We start from the raw sequence: 23,954 nt of genomic DNA on the forward strand, positions 1-23,954 counted from the left end.
AAGATTAGAACTGAAAATGGGAAGATGTAGATTACTCTTTTCACTCTCCTAATGCCTAACAAGATCTTTTTTCTGTTATCTCACTTGCCTCTTACTCCTCCAAAACCTGCCCCTTACAGCCAGCATCATCTTGTGGACTTTCTTAAGTATGGTTGTTGGACTGCTTCAGGTACTTTACGTTTGCGTTATGTATTCCCTGGAAAAAGGCAGGAAGAGTCAACCTGAGAAAGAGTTGGCAAATGCTGATCTAAGTTGGTTTGTTTTTTTTTTTCAATAGCATCACAAATCGGTTGTATTTTTAACACATCCACAAAAATGCACCCATGTTTTTGTCTCCTTTTAGTTGTTCATGCAAATAGTGGGGCTCTTTATAATTGGGACACCATGTTTTGTTGTGAGCTCTGAAGGGCTTCAGTGAATAGCAGAAAAATAAAAAGGCAACTCCCAGCCCCTCATGTAATTTTCTTTAAAATGTCTTAAAATGCAAATTAAGCAAGCGTTTTTTCTAGTTAATTTCAGCTCTTAACTTCAGTGGCATAAGAGAAGTTTGGGAGGTTTTTGGTGATCCAAAGAGGTGAACTCTGGCTGCTTTCCAATCACAATTTCTTTAGAACTTCTTAGGTGAAACTGTGCTGGAGATGAGCTGTTGGCATAAGAATGATAAAAGGTGCCGGGTTCAGCAGCTCCATATGACTCACCACTTTTCAGATGTGAGAAGTTGGAAATGCAATAGAAAATAACTTGCCTCCCTCGTCTGTGTGACTGATTAAAATCCGTATCGCTAGCAATGTAGAATATGGTTAATGACTGTTTAATTAATTTACTGTAATTTTTGATGAAGCTCACTGCAGTTACTTTTCCACATGCTAGTAATGATTTCCAACAGAAAGAAGGCAGCCTGTGTAGCGCATGTCAGATCTCAGAGCAGCATCACTTTAATGACTGTAAGGATTGCTCTGATACAGAATTCAGCTCAGATATACGATTAGGTAGTTAATGCACACAATTCCTGTAACTATGAAGGCTCCTTTGTACATAAACTACTCAACTACGTAGTAGAGCACCAGCCCTTCAGAAAGAAATATTGTAGCTGGACCTTGTCCCCTTTTAGATTTGAGCCCAGCAGCCATTGTTCTGCCAGGTGATCGCATGAACCGCTGTGCAAACTCCTTTCCATCATTGCTTTTAACGCTTACTCTGAATGGTTACGTCTCCACAGTCATTCCACCTCTGAGATTCTTTGGAGCCTAAGTAAAGGTTACCAATGTGTACAACACCAGGAAACGGGTTACCCAATTGGGAAGTAAAGTGAGGAAGCTTATTTATTACACACATAACCACTTTTTATTTTTACTCTCCTGTGTTTTACGATGGGTGCCCAATTTCCACCATTTATTCCTTTGATGCTGCTCTGTGGAGGCTACATAGCGTTGCGATGATTAAACTCATTTCTCTGACGTTTAAAATAACGTGTCTCACTTGTTCTGTTTTGGGATTATGTTACCACCTGACATGAGACTAACATTAGCAGCATTTCTAATCGTGTCCCAGTGACATTTGCCATATTCCTGCCTTTTGATGTCTGAAACTGGCTTTATCTCTAGAATTACCAATTCACAAGAAACTTCTTCTAGTGGATTTCAAAGTCTTTTCAGAGGCATGTATTTTTCATTCAGAGGCAGTGAATAGATTTTCTTCAAAATTGTGGTTGTAGATAACTGTGTATATGTACTTATGACAGTGTTGATCATGTAACTTCTCCAAAACCTTTTTAAGTTCTTGAAAATTGTTTGCTGATTGACATCAGTGTTCTCTCATCACTTAACGCACAGTAAAATGACACTGATGTTTCTCAAATTCCAATGCTTTTTTGATCTATTTTCCTTTTGAGACTTAAACAGCCATATATATGATATCTTCCTAATGATGAACAAACCAACTGTGTTTAACTGCTGGCCTTTTCTTGAACTGTGCAGCAAAACATCATTATAAAGCCAAGGCCATACAAACATGTTTTATCACTTTTCTGATGAAATGCCTAATTGCTTGCTGCAATTGTCTTCATCATGATCTAATCAGGGAATAGTGACAATAAAAGTAATGATGTGGTAGATCCTTGACCTCAGCTCTCACTGCAAATAATTGTCTGACATTGTTACCATTTATGGTCATGCATCCAGCATTATCACATAAGCTTCTGATGATTTCATTACTGTCTGGTATTCTATAGTATGCTATTATTTCATGTAGAAATTTTAGCATACTCTAAAAGATCTTATGCAACTCCATAAAAGGTTTATTTATTGCAGATGGCTTTTTGTTTAATAGTAACTCTGAGAATAATTAATTGATCTGTGCATAATCTTCAGCTCAACTACCTGCTTGTTCCTCCTTCAGTTAGGGAGTTATCTGTTTCTTGACATCCAAAATATATGTTGGGACTTGATTTTCCAAGACACTGAAAGCAATGGGATTTTACTTCAGAGACTTATTTTTCTTCTTCTTCTTCATTCCCACTTCTGTTAAAAGCACAAACTGAGCATAGATCATTGTTTTCAGGTGCTTTTAGTAGTTCTCTGGGGCATAACCCACTTATGGTGGACAGCATTCTGTCTATCATTTTCTTTCTTTTTTTCTTTTCCTTTTTTTGAAAAGTACTTTCTTTCAGTCCAGAACTCCAAATTACGTTAAACCTCCTAGTTTGAAATCCTGTTGCAACTTTGCATGAACAGAGGAAGGCTTGCCTGTTCAGATAATTTACTGCAGCTCCTTAACAACTCCCGTTTTATTTCTTCTACCACTCGCAATACCTTTGGCTGATGCTGTTTATGCTCCCTGTTGTTTGCTTGTCCATCTGCCTTATTTAGTCTCTAGAAAATGAAAAGCAATTAGTTGAATGTTATCAATGTAATAGAAGTTTTGGTCCCTGCCAGTTAAAGCTTAATACAGCTGAGACTGCATAATTCAATACAAGGTATGGAAGCTACTCACTGCCTCATATCTTTGCCTTTGCTACTGTAGATCCAGCTACTCTTAAAAGCATGTCAGGGGCAACTAGGCTGATTTTCAGTTACATTTCTATTTACAGATCTAAATCAGAGGTGATTGTGAGCACCTAACTTAGTCTTTTAAATGCAAACGTGACAGTGAAATCAGCCAGCCTGGACCCCTTTGATGTGCTATTGAGAGAAACAGCCAGACCGCATGAATGTATGTGGGTATGAAGCTCAGCTGGACTTGCACAAAATGGCTGGAGCTATTTTAAAGTTTCTCTGTGATGCTTCAGAATCAAAGTGAGGAGGTTTAGAATAATCTTGCTATTTTATTATGCAGTGCATATATAAAATGTGTAAAACATGCATATGCTATTACTATTGAGCATCCGGCACCTAAGAGGATGCAAGGGGTAGGAGTTTTGTAACTACTAAAGTAACTACAGACTCTTTCAAAATTAAGTGGTTTGTATTGTGAAAAAGAAGATTGAATTAGTTGATAAAACTTGGGATATCACACTTGTTCCTGTGTGTGATGCTATAGTGTTGTGACATTATGCACTGCAATTGTGGGCTTAACTGGAGTCTTCTGATTTCACATGAATTTTATGTTGCTATCTGCTAACTTCAGTAGTGTTACTCCAGATTTGTTGTAATGTAGATGAGGTAAAGATCTGCAATAAATTCTGCTGAAAATATATGACAAAATTTAAATATGGAAGAATGTGGAACTGGTTTCCAGTATTTTTAGCAGCTTTCTTTTCTCAGACTGCAGAGTTCATTTAGCAATAGTCTTCAGATACCTTCAGATGACCTTTTACCTGCTCACTTTTGTTCTAATTGCTGTTTTCTGACAATTCATTACCACATTTAAGTTAAGTTAAATCACTTCAACTGTCCAGTCCTTTTAAATGAAAGACCTTCCTGAAGCTGATGAATGTGAGAGTCCCAATGTGATGGACAGGCTGAGAAACAGCTAAAATGGGGAGTATCGATCAGCCCACATCCAATGAATCTGCAGTTAACAAGAACGTAGAAAAATTAATGTTGCAACATGGGGCCTGCAATTTACAGAGCAAAAGGAAAAGGAGAAAGGCATGAAATGAATATGTATTACATAAGTATCAATAAAAGATGCAGTGGCTATCAATACACACAAAGATTGCCTATATTCAGACTGAGGTGGACAGAAACCTTGCATATTGGCTTAGCTTCACATGCTAACAATGGATTTCTAAATACAAGGAAGAAAGAAAGCACTCAGTAACTTATGTATCTTGAATTATTTAAATGCAAATGATAAAAATCAGAACTAAATCTTCCCATTTATTTGCATTATAGTACTGAGGCAAGTAAATAAAACTTGGAGCATTGCAGGTTCGATCCAATGCCTCTACCTGTTTGTGCTCTTGGTCTCCTGCCCTGACATCGGATAGGAGGCCAGGCAGCAGAAGGGATATGCAATGCAAAATGAGTTTCAGCATCTGGCTCTTCTAGGAGCAAGAATTTTTTCCTTAGCTGTGCTTTTGGTTTTAGGCAATTTCTATTTTTACAATTACACAGTTCCTATCAAACAATCAAGAATATTTAGAAGAAAATATATTCAACAATATCTCTTATTCTAACCCAATATATTTTGAAGGGAATGGAGGCACACATATAATGGTAGATGTTGCCCAACACACCTAACATCTGTTACCAGAGAGATTCTCCAGCTGATGTTAATTCCCAGCCAGTGCTTTTGTGAAAGAACTATATGAGTATTCAATTTTCTTTCCACCTTTTTAAAAAAACTACTGGTGCTCTGGTTTTCCATATTTAGTCTGAGTATAATATAAAAATCTAGGTAGGGGTTGTAGTTAAGAACTATGCTTTGCCCTATGATGCAAAATTTTGCATCTTTAAAGTAATATATTTATATTCCTGTTTAATGTAGCTATTTTGCAAATGTAAATTGAAGATCTTTCTTATTTTCCGAACACTTTACTTGATATGGAAGGAGGCAGATTTTGTTCATTTTGTTACTGTAAGTATCTTGTATCAAAGGCAGCCTCTGTGCAAAACCCTCCTGCCACCCCAGTGCCTAATGTTTTTTGGGGGCTATGGCCATGTTCACAGTGCACAGCTGACCCACTTCAGTGCCAACGTCCCAAGCTAGGTGACACAGGCAAGGCTGCATGTGCAGCTCTTAGAAATTATTGAAGCAGAGGACCTACTCGTTGTGGATATTTCACTCCACTGATAGTCTATATCCTGGTTCAAAATTTGGTATCAAAGGGAATTCTTTCATGTAGCCTTTTTAGCCACCAGCAAAGTATTTAATCCCTGTGTTTTTTGCACAGTTGCTGTGGACATGCTCAGTTACCTGCTGGCTTCTAAACTCTGCCAATATTTTTATAGGCTTTTTCCTCTCTTTCTTTGTAAGTGCTTTGGTAGTCATTTGAAGACATGTCAAGTAGCAGGTGAATAGCAGCAGGCTAAAAACTATTCTATTTGTTGTCTGAAAGACAATGTGGCTCAGAGGAATTCACAGCAAAAGCAGACTGCAACATCTAACAAGGGGAAGTAAAACAGACTTGCCTTTGTCTAACTCATTCCAACTGCACAAAGGAAATAAGCATGGGCTTACCCTGCTGGGCTGATACTTTTCCCGATTCTGGACAACCAGCAGGTTTCTGAAACTGTGAGTCATGTAACAAAACATATATGATCACATATAGAGCAGACATTGCCTCTGCATGCTGTTGTACAGAAAGGCAGGGAACAGAGGCAGAAGTTAGACTTCAGGACAATATTCCCTGTGATTTGAATCCTTGATGGAGGTGGGGAGGAGTTTAACATCACCAGAGCAATGCAGAGAGATCATGTTCATCTGTTACCCTCTCACATCTGGAACACAGCACAGCCACGGAGAGTATAGAGAAAATCTGCCAGGCTGCCCTGGCCCACACTTCCTCTTATGTGGTCTTCCTTGCTAATCTGACCTTTTTTAGTCATTATTAATTAGCAATATTCCTGTGGTTGTGAGAACAAGTTTTTTTCAGTAGTCAGGATTTTGATTCCTCAACTTACAATATTTCATTTTATCGCCTTCCAAGCTTGCACTTTGTGGAGCAGTAGTAATGATTTGCCTGCTGCTTGTTGCTGTTTGATCTCCAGCCGTTAAAAGCTTGCTCAGGCTAACCAGACTGCAGATTCTTACGTGGACCAGTGAGCATGGAAGGGGCCAGCTCATGCACCTCAGCCATGACCTGGAGGAACCACCATGAGGCAAGCCACAACCTTTTAAGCTCATTTACTTTCAGTCTGTGACGGTGTTCGGGTTGCGGAAGGTACGTCCACCTGGACCTTCAGACCACACAGGCCTTTGGACAGCCCTCAGATGGTTTCCATACTAAAGAAGAAATCAACATTAGTTGGGCCGCAAAATCCATACACTAGACTACATTATTCTAAATTGGGCTCGATGTTGCTGAGATTAATGATTTTCCTTCCTGTCCTTGCAACAACACTGCAAGCCCTCTGCAGAGCAGCCAGCAGCATGTATAACAGATCCCAGACTTCTTTAGTTATAATAATATTATGGCTATACATGGTCCTCTTTGTCTCAAGTAAATAATAAAGTGATCTGCTACAACAAAATGTTTAAACATCTTGGGGATGGTTCTACACACTATATGACTTGCTTGATTTTTCTCTGACATGTCCGTTTCAGTCATTGGTTTCATTGTCAATTCATAGCTTTTACACCAGAATAGGAAAAGATAAAATAAAAAGCACTTGCATAATTTTGTTAAATCCAGGAGGATCCCAAACTGCTTCACGAACTATAGGTTAATCCTTTCATCTTTTTGGGGATAGTTTCTTGATGTGCAAGAATCATTTTCCTATTATCATCATGTAGTGCCTTCTAGAATGGGAAAGTTTTTTAACTGTATTAGGATAAATGTAGTACAGGAAGCTAACAAGTTTAACAACGCCTGTCATCATGAAAACTTGCAAACTGTTTTGGAAAATATTTTTAACAGTATTTAAGTTTTTATGTCCTGGCTTATATGCACATGTCACAGGATAAAAAAAAAAAATATCTATTTTGTATTTTCAAAAAGCTCATCTGTAAACAGGAACTGTTCTTATGGTACGATACCATGTATATATATACATATATATACACACACACGCAAGCGTGTTTGTGAGGTCCTAAAGAAAAATGCTTATTTTTCTTTATGGAGGGAAAAGCTGGGATAATTTTAGGACACAATAAAAATGCCAACACAAACTGAAGAGTTGATTTCATAGACTGGAAACCTGCTGTTACAAAAGCATCTAAGAGATTGGTGTCATCACCTAGAATAATGAAAATTCAGGTATAAAATACAGAAAGATATGAATAGATTAGGCAATTTTAAAACCAGTGGTGGGAATTATAAATCCAGTAACACCCTTGCACTTCTTCCCTGATAGTATGATTACATTTGAGTAGACAGTACTGAGGTCATTCATCAAATACAGACTGCAGCAGAACCGGACTCTCAAACTCAGCTTAATTTCTCTAGGGCAAAATTGCCATATTTTCATGTATATAATCTTCAGATTATCTAATAAATAAACCAGGCAACCTCCTCTTATTCCCCACTGTCTTAGGAACTGCTATAGTACACAAGCCTGTCATTTTCTGAGGGAGCATTTTACTCAAAAACCTCTTTCACATGCTAAACACCTTGTCTGTGATCACCAGTGCCTACTCCCTTTTTCCTGGTATTTTTTATGTATCCAACTCAGACTGAGCCATCTATGCACTCAGTTAAGGGGTTGCGAGTTTCACAAGTTGCAGGTTATAAACTTGAAAATATCTCCTGTAGTGTTTTACATGCTGAAATACACGGGATAAATATCGTTTTGCTAAGGAAACATCTACTTATTTCTTCCATTGAGCAATGAAAGGATTAGGAAAAAAGAAACAATTTTATGGGAACTGAGGGGAGCGCAGACAGACAGTTTACGGGGGTAGGGGTGAGGGTTACTGGAGTGACTTATCAATGCTCATCTCCTGCAAACACAGGAAGAGGAGCATATAGGGTATGCTCACCTGATCCTAACATACATTCTCCGCTTAACGCTTTAAAAAAAGCAAAGAAAAAGAACAACAAAAGTCAGTAATGGAACGTGACCAAGAATCCTTCAATAATTATTGAATAGTTTCCTTTAATTTGTAATGGTATGGTGGAATTACCAAGTGGTATAACCATGCTGATATTTTTATATATACACAACATGCAGTCATTACATTTTTACATATGCACACAAGCGCACGCGCACACACACATCGATTAAGTTAGAATACAATTATTGTACTACAAATGTTGGTCTTAACCTGTATGGCAATTCTGACTGACAAATGGCAAATCAATGTGTAAAAAAGCTGAAGGAATTAGATAAAAGGAGAGAAGAGGAAGTAAAAAGAAGAATGTTTACAACTAAGCACAAGCAAGTCTCTATCTTAAGTAGCACTGTTAGACTCTTCTGTTTGAACAAGGCCTACTAGAATGGTCCTTAAGTCTGATCTGCACTGGATACATTCAGTACTGGCTACCATGCTAAACGACCGCCTCTTTCACTGATCCTGTCCTTGGGTCAGACTGTCACTACCTTTTCTATTAAGAAAAATCTTCAACCCTATTTGCTCTAGATTTACACTTAATCAAAGGGCAAGTTATGAACTAAAAGGACTACTGCTGTTGTCATCTCATCCGCAACACAGTGCTACCCAAAGCTTTCAGACCAGGATCAACGTTGTGGCTTTACGTGCTCTACAGCTTCAGGAACTGCTCTCATCTTTTTCACCCCACTCATTCTTAGATTACTTTGTTTTGCCAAAACTCAGCACTCAGCCTTCTGGAACACTTTTAAAAGACGCTGGTGACCCTGTACCTTCTCTGCTCCCTTCAAAATCTTCATGTTCTCTCATCAAGAAAAAAGTATCTGCCTTTCTTGACACTTTATTCAGAGCATCGTTTTATTCAACTCTCTTCCTTTGCTCCTGTTTTCTTTGGTAAAACCAGTCCAAAATCATTCAATGTCATTTTGCCCCATCACTATCAGTATTAGTTTCTTCTATTTATATTGCGTGTTCTGCCTGCTCCTGAAGTATCTGTCTCCCTTTTGGCCTGGGTTTTTTGGGAGGGTTTTTTTTGTTTTTGTAGCATTTAACTTTACAGTAGCCTACTTGTGTCACTCTGTCAAATGAGATCAAGCTATGCTTTTTTGGCTATGCATGTAAAAAAAGGTAACCTGTTTTTTATGTTGTTTTTGTGTCTCATGCCACATATAGTGTGAATTTGTGACATCTTGAAGGTATATCAGTGTTGCTATTTAGACAATCTTTTAAAACCAGTCCAACAGATACACATAGCAATTAATCTTTGACACCAGATTAAAGTTAATTTTATAATGGCCAATGTAGAACAAAGATTTGTAGCTTGTTTGGACCACAGAGTAGTAAAACTATTTAGCACTGAAAAATGGCAGCATCTATTTCTCTGAGAACAGCATTAAAAGATGACTTAATATATTCCAGAGTAAGAAATCACTCCAAAGCAGTAATTCTGTAAGACAGTTCATGATTAAAGAATTATGTGCTAGAAATGATGCCGTTCAGCCTGAATTTACAGGCACTTCCAAATAGAGGTGTTTGTTCACACTACCAAACACCAGAGTCAAAAAAAAAAATCACAATATGGCTTAACTTACTTACCAGGCAGATGTACTCTGAAAAGACATCAGGGGTGGGCTTAAAGCATCTCCTTTTAAAGTATGTACTGTCTGTGATGTTTGAGGCTGTGGCTGAGTTTGAGGCTGTGTCTCTGGCTGAGGCTGTGTCTGTACTTGGCTTGGATCCTGAGCAGGGTTAATCCATCGGCTCTGTCCCTGTGTCATCCACTTTCCCTGGATTCCCCACCGTGCCAGGTAAAATTTGCAAATATCATAGTTCATTGAAGAGTAATATAAAAGGTCCAGTACCAGCAAGATCACCACAAAAAAGCCATAGATCCACACTCCTAACAGTGCACTGTAGTTGCTGTGAAAGAAAAAAAAGGGAAAACAAGAAAATTATCTCACATCGGTAACGGTCATTGCGTTAGTTTAAGAAGTTTGTTTGTCTCATTAATTAAATAAATATAATATATAGATGGATGAAAACAAAAATTTTGTTCTAAACCATGTGTCCTTAAAGATTATTTATTATTTCAATCTAAATACAGCTATTTGTGTAACATGGGAGGTTTTTAGAACCTAAGGCCCCCTGTCTTACAAATATTTTAATTTCTCACTCTCACCTGTGTATTTATATCAGCACATAAGTTTGGTGTACAATTAGCTTCAATGCTTTAAGACCACTGGTATATTCACAGTTGACAGGTGGTATGTCTTATTCTGCAAATTCTCATTCCTAGAGAGTCACCCGACTGAAAGTGACAGGGCATTTATGAGAGTGAGGGTTAACTGTGTGAAATATGCTGCAATAACTGAGACCGAGGAGTGTCTATACTATTTAAAACATTCACTTCTCACGCATTATAAACCACTTGCCTTAAAGGGTGTTTAATGTGCTTGGATTTGCTGTGAATTTAATAATTAATTACTGCTGGATACAGAAGATACTAGTAGAAGGATAAGCTTTCAAGAGCAACTGCTAAAGATCCCTTAGTTTGCTGGTAAAACTTAGGAAGGAAGAACATTGACAAGATCATATCATACAATGCATTCCACAGGAAGGAAATATGTCCTACATTTATACTTATATGTTGGTATAGTTATAATGTGTATAAATAGGTAAAGGCCTTGAAAATTGTCAGCTCCTGTCACGGTGCATGGAGCTGTAAAGCTATGAGAGGTGACTAAAGATATTAAAAGAAAGGGCGGGGGGAAGGAAGAAAAAGTATAAGGGGTCACAAATTTGTAGATCAAAAAGGGGCAGAAGCACTAAATATCTGCTGGAGATGCCATATTATTAAAATAAAAATGACTGTCAGATGTAAATGCAGTTTGGATTGGAAACTCTGTGAGTGGGGAGGATGAGATCAGAACAGAGAAGGAAAGAAATGGGTAGGAATGATACTGTTAGGTATACAGCAAAGAAGGCTAATGTAGACCTATGAGCTAACGTTGAAGCATGTGTACCAGAGATTGTAAAAACAAAAGCAAGCAGAAGGGATACTTAGTGAAAAATATCATTAAGATGACAGTCTTGGAGAAAAATTGTACTGAAGTAATAGGTGGGCAACCCACATCTATGTGAACCTGAACTTACATGAATAAAATTGAACACACACTCAACCATGCTCTCTTTCACAGAATTCAGAGAAACTTTGAGGGAATGGTGTTTTATCAGGACATTGATCAAAATGGAAGTGCTTTAAGAAGAAAAAAGACTGAGAGCACATATTATAGATGCAAACCAGAAAGATATTTTGACATTTTAAAAACATGTCCCAAGCCTTTTCAGATCTAAAACATTTCAAGTCTCTGCTTTAAACTTTCACTTCCATTTAAACTTTTATATGACTCCTTCATTTTATAATTCTAAAATAAACAAGATTTGAAATGAGAAATCAGATAAGAAATCATAATTTTAGTTTCTGTGTTGCTGCCTATCAGCACGTATTGAGACCGATTCTCCTCACCAGAGAATGATTTTTTTCACAATACAGATGTAACATGGAACCTCATTTAATCTAAGCATAGCAAATAACTCTAAGTAACAAGAGGAAGGTCAGAGCTGTTAATGGGTCCCTTCCTGTGTAACTTTAGGATTACGCAAGCCTAGGATTTAAGAAATCAATCAATCAATAAATAAAAAACACAGTAAATTTCCAGGAGGATTGGAAGTAGACAAAAAATAGTGCTTCTGAAAACCCTTAACTCAAGAGTCTTTGCCTCTACTAAAGACTTACACATGTGTGCCTAACTTCACACAACAGTATGCAGACCTTTGTAATGCATTAAAATCTTTGCAGTCCAGGCGCTTGAAAATATAACAGGATCTGGTTAATCCAGGCTTCTCAGCAGTGCTACTCTTGACTTTCAGTGGATTTATTCCTATTGGGGTAAACTCTTCTGTTTTCTGTTAATATAGATAAAAGGGAAGTGAAGGCTGAAGAAGTCAGGCAGAAATCCACTGTAATAAAATCCTGTTGTTCTTCATCACTAATGCCAATAGGAACCATTTTACAAATAGGTGACCCGTATTTGATCCATAGTAAGAATGGAAATGTTAGAAAACATGTTATTTTTGTTTTGGCAACAATGTGAGCAGCAGGAACATTTCTTATAGCTATCTCAAAAGAATTTGTTTGTATTTTAGATATTTAATTTCACCCATCAAAATTTTAGTTAGCAAAAATTAGAGCTATTTTGAGTGTTCCAACTTAAGGCAACAATTTATTAATCATACCATATGTGAGTTATCCATCTGCTCCTCCTAAATAACATCTGTTTCTCACATGTACAAAAATGAAAGACTGTTTTATTTTAATTAAGAGACAGTAGGACAACAGCACTATCAAAAGGGCCTTGTGAAAAATCACAAGCAAGCTTAATAAGTAGTATGTTTTGAACACAAAGGGAAATTCCATACTTTCATGTTTTCTGCTTCTCAAACTATAAAGATAGTAGAAAATAGTAATTTTGCTGATGGCTACTACTTATAGTAAAAAAATAAAACTTCCCTACAAACTCAGATGATATCTTAATTAGAAAATAAACAATCTCACTTTCACTGAATAATAGTAAGGCCAGAGACACAGAAAAGAACTGGGAATCAAAAAACTCCTAAGACTTGCTCTCATTTCATTGACCTGAATGATTTAATTATAAGTGTTTCATCTTGCAATCTGATTTTCCTGTACTTTTGTGCAGAAGTTTCATTTCAATTAAAAATAAAGTGTGACAAGATCACATATTTACTGAGATTGAAGTTATAGGGGTTTGTTCCTTCACAGGGACAATCAAGTATAACAAGTTGTTTCGGTGTGGTTGTATCTCCTCTCCCCTTCCCCAGCTGGAAAGCTTGCCCTGCCCTGCTAGCGTTCCTGCCCCTCCCAGTCACTCATTTTGGCGGTTTCTGTTTAGGTTCAGCACAAGGTTTAGCAATGTATCACTGAAAATTACTTCTAAAGCTATGTCGCCCAGTCCTCTGCTGCTGCTGGCACACAAACACAAAAGCTAAATCTGGAGTAAAAGGTACAAGACAATTTCCTTTTAGCTTTTCTGTGAAAGAGGGTAATTCATGGACCTATTTGAAAAGTTTAGCAGCTCATTATTTTAAGATACTTCATCTTTTATAGAAATATGATGCATATATGGTATAGCCTTGACAGAAAGCCCACTTGTGTAAATGGAAAGATTTGCTCCGACTTCAGAGAGCCTTGAATTGGGCTTTCTGAGAACAACAAATACTTTTACCATCCATCTCCTCCTATTCCATCTACCGAGTCCTGTTTAGATTTCTCTAACTTGCCTACACACAAATGAAAAAACAGGTTCTTTTATTAGTATTCTTACCCCATGTGATTCCTTCCATCTAATTTATTAACTTCTTAAGACAGATGACAAGCAGGTTAGGACCAGGCTATATTTGTTTTTAGAAGAGTTTGTTGGTTTTTATGTGCAGCACATAGACAGAAAATAATTCATTTGGGAATTCAGGCTTAAGAAAAGTATAAATCAAAACAATTGTGAGCAGAATTCTACAGCTGCAGAGTTTAACTGTGGGCAGATGGCCATGGAAACTGTTTCTTTCCCTCTTCTCCTTAAACGGGGCTCTTTCTTGCAGTAATAACACTTTTTAAGTGTTTTCAAGTGTTGCCCCATTTACATCCTAGCAAATGCCTTGGTACTGCTAACACTGAGGAAATCTGGGCAGTTTTTGCATGTACACTTTAAATATTATCTCCCCCCCGCCCCCATTTTGTTTTTACTATTGTCTCAAGGCCTTTCCCAATCCTGTGTTTTCCTGTAGAATCTGTTACTATAGTACCTAAGAGGTCTTCCCAGCTAAATTACATATTTTTGCAATAGTTGGTAGTGGAATTGATAATTTTTTTTTTTTCCCCCCTTTCTTGTACAGATGACTTTCTGGGAGATATTTAAGCAATGACACGCTGTACATGGAGAAAGATAGTGCTATTCTACCCTCACATTGCTTTCGGCGTGATATTGTAGCATGGTGTGCAAAAGCCAATCAACCCTGAAGAAACTAGAATCAGAGACGAAGAAAAACATCAATGCATTACAGACTGCCATAACACTGTTCCAGTATCAGATTAAGGACCCCTGGCATAGTAGTGCTGCTGATAATCCACCAAAACATGCATAATAGAAAGTCTGAGAGTACAAACACTAGATTCAAGTGAATACTATTTTTAAGAACAGTTAAACGATTTATTAGACAAAGTTTTATGGAAAAATACTTTGGATGGCAGAACTGTTCTTGTCTCTTAGACATCATGGGTATTTCTATATTTAATACTAAATGAACTGTTTACATTCAAAAATATTATAGACTGATTAATCTGCGTGATCACAAAGATATAATAGCCCAGTATTCTGCACTTATAAAAACATATAAATCTTTTGTTATAGTAATAGAAAAAATGCAAATAAACCTGGTTATAGTTATATTGTGTGACTGTAGAAGACAAATGTGTTTTTTTCAGCGGTGCCATGACAAAGAAGTTACAAGTCACTTCATTAAATTTTTTCCCTCAACTGTATTATAAAACAAGAAATTTGTTGATCATCACAAGAATGGCTAGGGGAAAAATAAACCAAATAATAATATTGTAATAAACCAGATAATAATATTGAATCACTCTTCCCTGAAAACTATAATCCTTTTTTTCAGTTCGTTGCTATTCCCATATCCTAAATCATTCTCCCCAGCCACAGTACAATAGGTTTCATCAGAATTTTTTCCAGTGGTGTGTGAAATAAGATCTAAACAAAGAGCCGACTTTGTTACTGTAAAGCAAACCCTGGATGTATTAGAATCCAAATAAAGTTAAACTATCCTATATGTTAAAGAAAGCCAGAGCGTATTAATTAAGATGCTTTTAACAATGTTTTTAACGTAGTCATCTAGGCTTCACTTCCTTCTGCCCTCCACAGCATAGTAAAATTATTAGGGAGTTTTCTACCAATCTCAGTGAGCTCAGGGTGAGGAGAGATCTCTTCCTTTGTCTCACTGCATTGGTGGAGCTTTACATAGAAGGTTAGCATCTCTTCATTTTCCTGGCCCTGACTGATTTATTGGAAGTGATGTTTCAGGAAGTTACAAAAAGGCAATAGTGGTTCCATGTTTGTGCTTCTCTAAGCTACACCTCCAGAAGCTCTTTATTGCAAAAGATCAGCACACAGCTAACGTCCACAGGAAATTCTGGACTGGAGACATACATGGTAAACAGTCTGCAGGTGGTTCTCAACCATTAATCTTACCAACAAAGACTACAGAGGTAGCTCCTTCTCCATCACAACTGAACGAGGTGACTTTTTATAATAACAAACTATTGCTAAATGCAAATTAATATAATACACTATGCTCTAAATATTTCCATTAAAATAAATACTGTAGTTCATAGAATGCCAAATTACCCTTTTCCCATTGAGGAACTGCTCACGCACAACAGACCTATAATACAAACAGCCCTAAATTTATTTCTGTGGGTGTGTGCACACGTGTGTACATGTACAGACGTGAGCAGGTATGCTCACAGAGAACACAGGAGGCAGGGAAATTTCCTATATCCCAGGGCATATTCTGCAATGAGACTGTACCTGTTCCTCTGTACCTGTCTGCTTTGGAAAGTGGCTGATCACCCTGTCCATTTCAGGTTGTTGGTAAAAGGAAGATCATAAGGGCCTTACCTTAGCAAGCTGTGGCCATGACTACATGGAGTAGCTCCTGAGATACTGGAAAAAATCCTGAAGCACTGGCTTTCTACTTGACCAGTAACGCCCCAGACACTGATGATGTTTGAAGCTGCCTGTTAGGCAGACTTAGTTGCTCAGCAGTGTTGGTGCAGGGTTTACAGAACAGTAAGAGAATAAGTAAAGCAAATTTGCTGTGTGCAAGACAAAGAACTTGGGAAGTGGGGGCGAAACAGCCACACCAGTCCATTCCTGAAGCTGGTTTTTATAATTTTGAGTGTGAAGCAGTTTCTGGCTATGCCTGCAACTACACACACAGCTCTTCTCTACTGAGTGCTGTGAGGATCTCTCTTCAGGCAGGCATCCAATTGCTGCCGTGGTAGCGTGGTCATCTGAGTAAACAAAGGGGCAGCACATCCTGTGTCTAACACAGAGTGTATGTAGAGCATGCATTGCACAGGGCACTGGGGCATAGCATGGTATAAACTCCACCAGGTTGCCTGGAAGCACATATGCTGGCAGAGTTGGGTAGCCCCAGGTGAGGGTGCTAACTGTTTCTAGATTGTCTAGACTGCACAAAGGGTACAGAAAATGGATGGCCTTTAATGGGCCTGATCAACCTGAAGTGTTTCCACTGCGTTCTGTGTGGTATGTTCTCATGGTGTTCCCAGATGCACTACAAGGCCAAGGCAAGGAAATTTCACCTCAAGGACATAGCTGCATATATGGTAACAAGACAGTATAGATCCACATTGATTTAAAGGTATCTTATAAGGGTAGAATATATTTTTGTCTTTCTTTTACACTATGCGCTACACAGACCTCTTTATAGTAGGTGATTGTCACTTTAACACCTGTAGAGTTAGAGTATGCAACTTCTACATCTATGCAAGTTTCAAACTTCTCTAGGCAGAGCTGTATGAGGAGTGGTTGTGAAGGAAGACAACAGCTTGCTGACTCTATGACCTGGCTGCTGCTGGACACAGCTGTACACAGCGAGCTAGAGGAGCCAACATCAGTATTCCAGCACCATAGCCTCCTAGCAGCCTTGCACCTGCTTCCATAGGAATCAATGGCCACACACCGAGTTTTGCACTGCAGAAGAAAACACTAAAATCCCTGTTGTAAACAAAAATCAATAGAGTGGAATTCCAGTTGTCTTTAACCTCCCCCTTCCTTGCCCTGGTACCAGATACCAGAATAAAATGGCAGGGGAAAGCAGATAGATCAGAATTCAGCCTTGGAGTTTTACATCAGCTGAAAGTTGCCTTCTGCACCAGAAGAAATCACAGTAGACTAGTGTGGCCAGAATTTCAAATACTAGGTAGGGACAGACCACAAGGGAGGATTTTGTCATAATAAGTAATCAGTAACAAAGATTTACTTGCTACTTATTGGTTCTTTAGAAAAAAAGTTACTGCGATTTATCTTGAAGGATAGGCTCCAGCAGTACATGGAAGTATCCCAGGTAACAGGCAAGGAGACATCACGATATTGGCATATAAGCAAATACATCCTGTTCCCCAAGGTTGGTGATTACAAGAGATTTGTATTCAAAACAGCAGACATTCAAAATCGTACATTTGGGTTGATGTGGAAAATGTCAACTCCATCCCTCTTTCCCCTACAGAGAGCTTTGGGTTTTATTTTTATTGATACACATTTCAACACAGTTTGGATCAGACTGGGGTCACAGAGAGACTTTTGTAGCTTTTATATGTAACTTTGTATTTGTTACATTTATATGCAACTTTTACATATATGCTCTCGTAGCAACGTTTATAGCCCATGTGAAAGCAAAGAAAGCAAAGTTAAAATATTCTTTTTTTTAGGAGTTCCATAACAGCAAAAACCTTTTAGTAATGTTATTCTGTACGTGCAATTAATCTAATTGCTTCCACCATTAAGTACACCTCAGACTATGTTATTAGACCAGGAACAGTCTGGTGAAGAATACTTCAAAACTCATTTACTTACTTATGCATATATCCATCTGCGTTCCCTGTTAAGTTCATCTGCATAACAGTCTGAAATTCTGTCTCATTGCAGCAGTATTTAAATACTGTGTTGTTATGGTGACAGCAAAAGATGTAAGATTTATTGTCAGAAAGACGGGGGCAGTGAAAACCAAAGTGGTAGCGACCTTTGTAGTCCGTATACGGCTCGCAGACCCGAAAATGTGCAGACAACACTGTAAAACAAAGAACAATATTGGCTTTATGAGTCACTTGTGTTATCTGTATGTTATAAACTATAATTTTTCATTGGTTAAGCTTAAACAATTGTTTGATTTCTGAAAAACAGTATTTCAGAACTTTCAACACCATAACATTTAGTACTAAAATATTACAGTACTTAGCCTCTTATTGTATTTTGACTTTTATTGTTACTATATTTCTGATCACTATTATTTCTTTTAAGGGAAGAGGAAAAAATGCTTTCTATGCCAAGAAGCACAAAAATATTTAGGGAAACATTTCATACTGCTGGTCTAAATATATGGATATCCATAAACACCCAACAATGTTGATGTTTGATTCTCCTGGAATGACTTCATAAAAACAAAAAGTCTATGTAAAAACTGCAATAAAAGTTTGACGGCACTTGATTTATAGTCACCTTTCTTAACAAAAAATACTTTCTCTACTCTAACGGTCTTTCTTTGATAAGGATTAGTCTGCCAGAAATAGTAATTACAAAACAGTATAACAGATCTGAACAGCTCTGAATTTGCAAATATATAAAACTAATAGAAATACAGCAATTCCCAGGAGTTCTTACACTTTCCCTTTAAAATTCTCATGTAAAGTGTTTATTACATCTCTGAGAACATTTTTTACAGGAATATGTCACACCGATTTCACCGTCACTTCTCCTGGGGAAAAAAAAAGAAATGCTCTCCATATATATCCTTCAAATGCAGACTTGAGGCTGAGTGTCATGTGGCAACAGGCGCACTGTGGTTACATCTACATGGTAAGACTGTGGGCAGATGCAAGCTCTGACCATGCTCTAAGCCTACTGGTTGCAAACAGCTCTTATCTGGCAGCTGTGCAGTCATCTTAGTCTCCCTGAGCTCATCAAGCATGCAGAGGGACAGGAGATAGATCCCTTCCAGTATGGTCATAAGCAACCACATATGACTTGTCTTGTTTACAAGAAAATATTTGGTTCCACATACTTCCAACATTTTAACTGATTTATAGTTTGTGTTATGGTAGGCCTTACAGCATCATTTAAGATTACACGTGTACCACACAGACCCCCCCCAAAAGGCGTTACGCTCTAAGGAAAGTGAAATGTAGAAGTCAAGAGCCTGAACGCTCTCAGCGGTGAAATGTTTTTACTCTGATCACAGAGCAGAGGCACAGCAACGCTGGGGGTAGCTGGACTTCATCAAGTCACACCAGTTAATACAGGATATCTGCTTTAGACTGACAGAATTAACCCTTGTAACTTAGTGTATGATTTTTGTATCAGTTTACTAGTACAAGAGGTTACAGATAATGACTTGCATGGGTTTAGCTTAATGGTATTGTTTTCCTCTGCACATAGTCCCTGTTGATCTGTAATTGCATCTGTGCACCTCATCTATCTAATCCTCATTTCTACGTTGCTTAAAAAAAGCCTACACTTTTGTTTCTCAATTTTATAAAATATATTAATTTCAGGAATCGCTCTCGCTTACTGTAGGTCTAGTCACATTTTAAGGTTGTGACAGTGGAGATTACTTCTTTATTTGCGTGTATAGAGGGAGCCTAGGACAAAAATCAGAGTACTAAACTGAAGAGAAAAGGTAACTTGTACTGCCCTCTGAGTGAAGGAGAACCACTCTAAACATTTTACATTTTTATATATATATATATATACACGCACACACAGAGACCTGTCATCATTACTTTAACAAAAGAGAAAGTTCTTTTGTAGATTAATTCAGTCAAAAATTGAAAGTGCTAGAAGAATACTATTTCTAAAGGAACATACATATTGAGAAAACTAATTACATATCTATTCTTGCCCTGCCTGGGAAAAATGTGTGTTCCAAATCTGAGGATGCTATCATCAGTAAAAAAATTGTCTTTCTCTAGACTTAGGATTTCAAAACCCTCTGTAACTCTCGCAACAGATCTGTGTTCAAATCCTGTTCCAAAATCCACACAGCATGCAATTGCATTAACATGTATTTGTCTGAACAAGTACTTACTTCCCTGCACTCCCCCTTAATTAACATAGCAATAATGTAAGTGTTCCATGATTGATTTGGTTTTTAAAAAAACTCAGTGGCTGTGGTTGGAGGGGACCTCTGGAGCTCAGCTGGTCCAACCCCTCTGCTCAAGAAGGGCCAGCTAGTGCCTGTTGCCCACGACCACGTTCAGACAGCTTCTGAATATCTCCAAGGATGAAGACTCTACAGCCTCCCCGGGGCAACCTGTGCCAGTGCCCTGTCACCCTCACAGGGAAAAAAAAAAAAAAAACAAACAAAAAGCATTTCCTGATGTTCAGAGGTAACTTCCTGCGTTCCAGGTTGTGCCCATTGCCTCTGGTCCTGGTACTGAGCATCACTGAAAAAAGACCCTCGCTCCATCTTCTTTGCACCCTCCCCTCTTCAGGTATTTATATACACTGATAAGATCTCCCTGAGCCTTCTCTTCCTTAGACTGAACAGTGCCAGCTCTCCCAGCCTTTCCTCCTATGAGACATGCTCCAGTCACATTCATCATTCAGCGGCCCTTTGCTGAACTCTCTCCAGTAGCTCCATCTTTCTCTTGTACTGGGAAGCCCAGAGCTGGACACAGCACTCCAGCTGTGGCCTCACCAGTGCTGAATAGAGGGGAAGGATCACCTCCCTTGAGCTGCCAGCAGCACTCCTCAATGGAGCCACAATGGAGCTTTCCAGCCAGCTGGTCCCCAGCACATACTGGTGCCTGAAGTTGTTCCTCCCCAGGAAGGTGCAGGACTTAGCACTGAGCCCTTATCTCCAGCCTGTCCAGGTCCCTCTGGATAGCAGCACAACCCTATGGTGTATCAGCCACTCCTCCCACCTCCACATCAACAAAACTTGCTGGGGTTGCACTCTGTCCCATCATCATTTTAGTTTTTAACTACCTATCATTTGTTTTTGGAAAAGTAAACCTAGAAAATAATGAGACACACACGTGGCATGGGAGAAATTCACAAACTAAATCGAACTTTTAACTAAGTATTTGATTTCTAACAAGAACAGGAGCTTGATTCAGTTACTTAAATACAGGTCTCCAGTGCCAGCTAAGATTGCCCCAGTCTGTCCTGTGTGGTCTCCAGCTTCCAGTGGAGGAGATGCCGGTCTCTTGTAGGTCCAGTGCACACATGGATGATCTGGGGTACGCCAAATGGAATTAGTTGCACATGATTAGGCACCTATAAAGGTCCCTAAGTGTTTTGTAAATGTTTGATACCAGCTTGCGAGGGTGCATTACATGCATTACAATGTGTCAGTTCCACTAGTCACCATTACTAGGAAAAAAGGTGAGTCTATGCCTGAAGTCAACAAACAGAAAGTAAGTCTTATTATTGAACTTAATAAATATAAGTAAAGGGGTAGCCTTCATAGTATAGCACAGCGCTTCCAATAGTGATGTTTATGCACAGTATTTTTATTTACAGTATTCAGCAGAAGAGCACCTATCCAATCCTTCTCTGATAAATGGCCAGCTTCAGATGCTTCAAAGGAAGATACATACGTAATATATCAAAGCGCTGTGCGATAAACTCTGTAGTAAGAACAATGTCTTTCCATTCTTCTCCTTTGGGGGTTGCTTATGTCCAGAACATTATTGTTTGGGTTTTTTCTCTCCACGTTGTCCAGTGTTCTCCCTATCCAGCTGAAGGATAACTTTCACTGAACCTACAAATTTCTTATCAGGATTAAATGGCTTAATGTATGTACTACTTCAGTTGCGGCCATAGAAAAAATATAATTGTCAAACTGATCAATTTGACAGTTCTCACTTTTTAGCCATCTTGACATATTCCTTCTTAGTTGGAATATCTGCACTTCGATTATATCAGCTGCTCCTAGGAAACAAAATTTTCTTCTTTGATACTTGCAAAGCCTTAGAGTGCAACACAAATTGTTTATCATGCATTGCCAACAGAATTGTAATTTTTTTCAAAATGCCGGTATAATGCCTTTTATGGCTAAAGATATATTAACTTATTTTTCCTTTTAAAAGAAGTTACATTATTATACCTACTTACATGTTAGCAATTTCTGAAACCTCCAGTACTGATAGTTGTTTCAAGTTTGGGACATTTTATGGAAGATATTTATTGCTAGAACTAGCTTTGCAAATAACAGAATAGCAAAAATGTAATTTTTTTTCTTATGTTATTACTGAAACTTAAAGTGAATTACATCAGTGTTAAGCTACCACAAGTGAACAGCAGCCCTGCCAGGTTACACCTGACCTGTATATACATCTAGTGCATGCTATAAGAATTAAAATTAGTTGTTTATGTTTCATAAGCAATCAAATATTTCCATACTTCTGAAATTATACAGTGCTCAGAGAGACACTGCACAGTTAGAATGCGCTAGAGGGCTATAAGGACCCCAAGAAGTTTAGCTTGCTCATCACTGCGAAGCAGTTTACTTAACAGCACATGTGAAAGCATCCCCTGATCCCTAGACGGGTCCTTTGCCCATTTTAAAAGGAAAACAACCCCCAAACTTCTTTGGGGATGAAAACTAGGGGAAGGATGACTGTGGAATTAAGGGAGAACAAAGGTAACATCAGGTCAGAGAAGGAGTGATGTCTGTAATAAAATGTAGCCCTAAGCAAATCCTTAAATAGTAAAATGTGTGTCAGTGATTAAAATAAATGTACAAATAAGAGCATAACATGATGATTGAATTACAGCCTGAATTTGGTAGTCAGTGTGCGGTAGGTTAACCCTACTAGGCACTAAGCACCACACAGCTGCTTGCTCACTCCCCCTCCCAGTGGGATGGGTGAGAGAATCAGAAGGGCAAAGCAAGAAAATTTGTGGGTCGAGACAAAGACCATTTAATAAATAAGAAAAAAAACCCAAACCAATAACAACAACAAAAAAAAACCAACCCACAAGTGATGCTAAAGCAATCACTCGCTACCAGCGGACTGATGCCCAGCCAGTCCCTGAGCAATTTGTGGATAAACTCCCACCGCAATTTTACTGCTTAGCATGCTGTGATATGGTATGGAATATCACTTTGGCCAGTTTGGGTCAGCTGTGACCCCTGCCAGGCTCTTGCCCACCTCGGCCTCTTCGCTTGGGTGCACAATGAGAAACAGAAGTGGCCTTAACGCTGTATAAGGGCTGCTCAGCAATAGCCAAAATACTGGTGTGTTACCAACACTGGTTTTTGGTCACCATACGGGTGCTGTGCAGAAAATTAACCCCATCCCAGCAAGACCTAATACACAGTGAAAAAGCTTTACACAGGTTACAATAAATTGATAAATTTACTTGCTGTCTTTGTTTCTCTGAGAATCAGAGATCCAGTAAAGCGCATTTTTTAAAAAAAGTATTTTTCCTGAAAATAACTTTGCTTAAATCCTGAGGATTAAAGAGCCTTATTTCTACAGAAATACTTCAGATAAAAATATTGTACCTGAAAGGCTCTTAAGTTGCCTATTGCAAAGATAGCAACTGTTTCTGAAGTATAAGAATTTGCACATGCAATTCCACTATTTTTGAGAAGTATTATTGAACAGGTGATACAGATGCTCCTATCTCTGTTCCTACTAATTTAGAGAGGAGAATAGTCTGTCATGCTTCAAATGACTGATTTAAGCTAATTTTAAGATTTATCTACCCTACCTTAAAAAGTAAACAGCCAGTGCACATCAAACTGTTACTTCCCTATCTATTCACAGTTAGAGATCTGTGTAATGCTGATTAAATTTTTAATTGAGCTCCTAAATTTTTGAAGCCCCAAGGCTTTCAGAATGTCTGGTCCTCATAAGCTTTCCATATGGATCCACAGAAATATTCAAATATATGCATTTTACT

The 23,954-nt window shown here is 38.2% G+C and overlaps 1 protein-coding gene across 3 annotated transcripts in view; it reads right to left on the bottom strand.

Moving 5' to 3' along the window:
* Positions 1 to 23,954, bottom strand: part of SHISAL1 (shisa like 1) — an 83,840-nt gene that overhangs the window by 19,728 nt on the left and 40,158 nt on the right. For 2 of the 3 annotated variants that reach the window (XM_064461102.1, XM_064461092.1), the window contains exons 3-5: positions 17,898 to 18,111; positions 9,748 to 10,071; positions 5,600 to 6,387 (exon numbers count right to left, since the gene is read on the bottom strand). In XM_064461102.1, the coding sequence (XP_064317172.1) occupies positions 6,372 to 6,387; positions 9,748 to 10,071; positions 17,898 to 18,111 (554 nt within the window). In that variant the 3' untranslated portion in view covers positions 5,600 to 6,371. Of the gene's footprint in view, positions 1 to 5,599; positions 6,388 to 9,747; positions 10,072 to 17,897; positions 18,112 to 23,954 lie in introns of those variants that run through there. The other variant, XM_064461110.1, reaches the window with a different exon arrangement.

The sequence above is a fragment of the Phalacrocorax carbo genome, chromosome 1 (assembly GCF_963921805.1).
Source record: "Phalacrocorax carbo chromosome 1, bPhaCar2.1, whole genome shotgun sequence".
Classification (NCBI taxonomy): domain Eukaryota; kingdom Metazoa; phylum Chordata; class Aves; order Suliformes; family Phalacrocoracidae; genus Phalacrocorax; species Phalacrocorax carbo.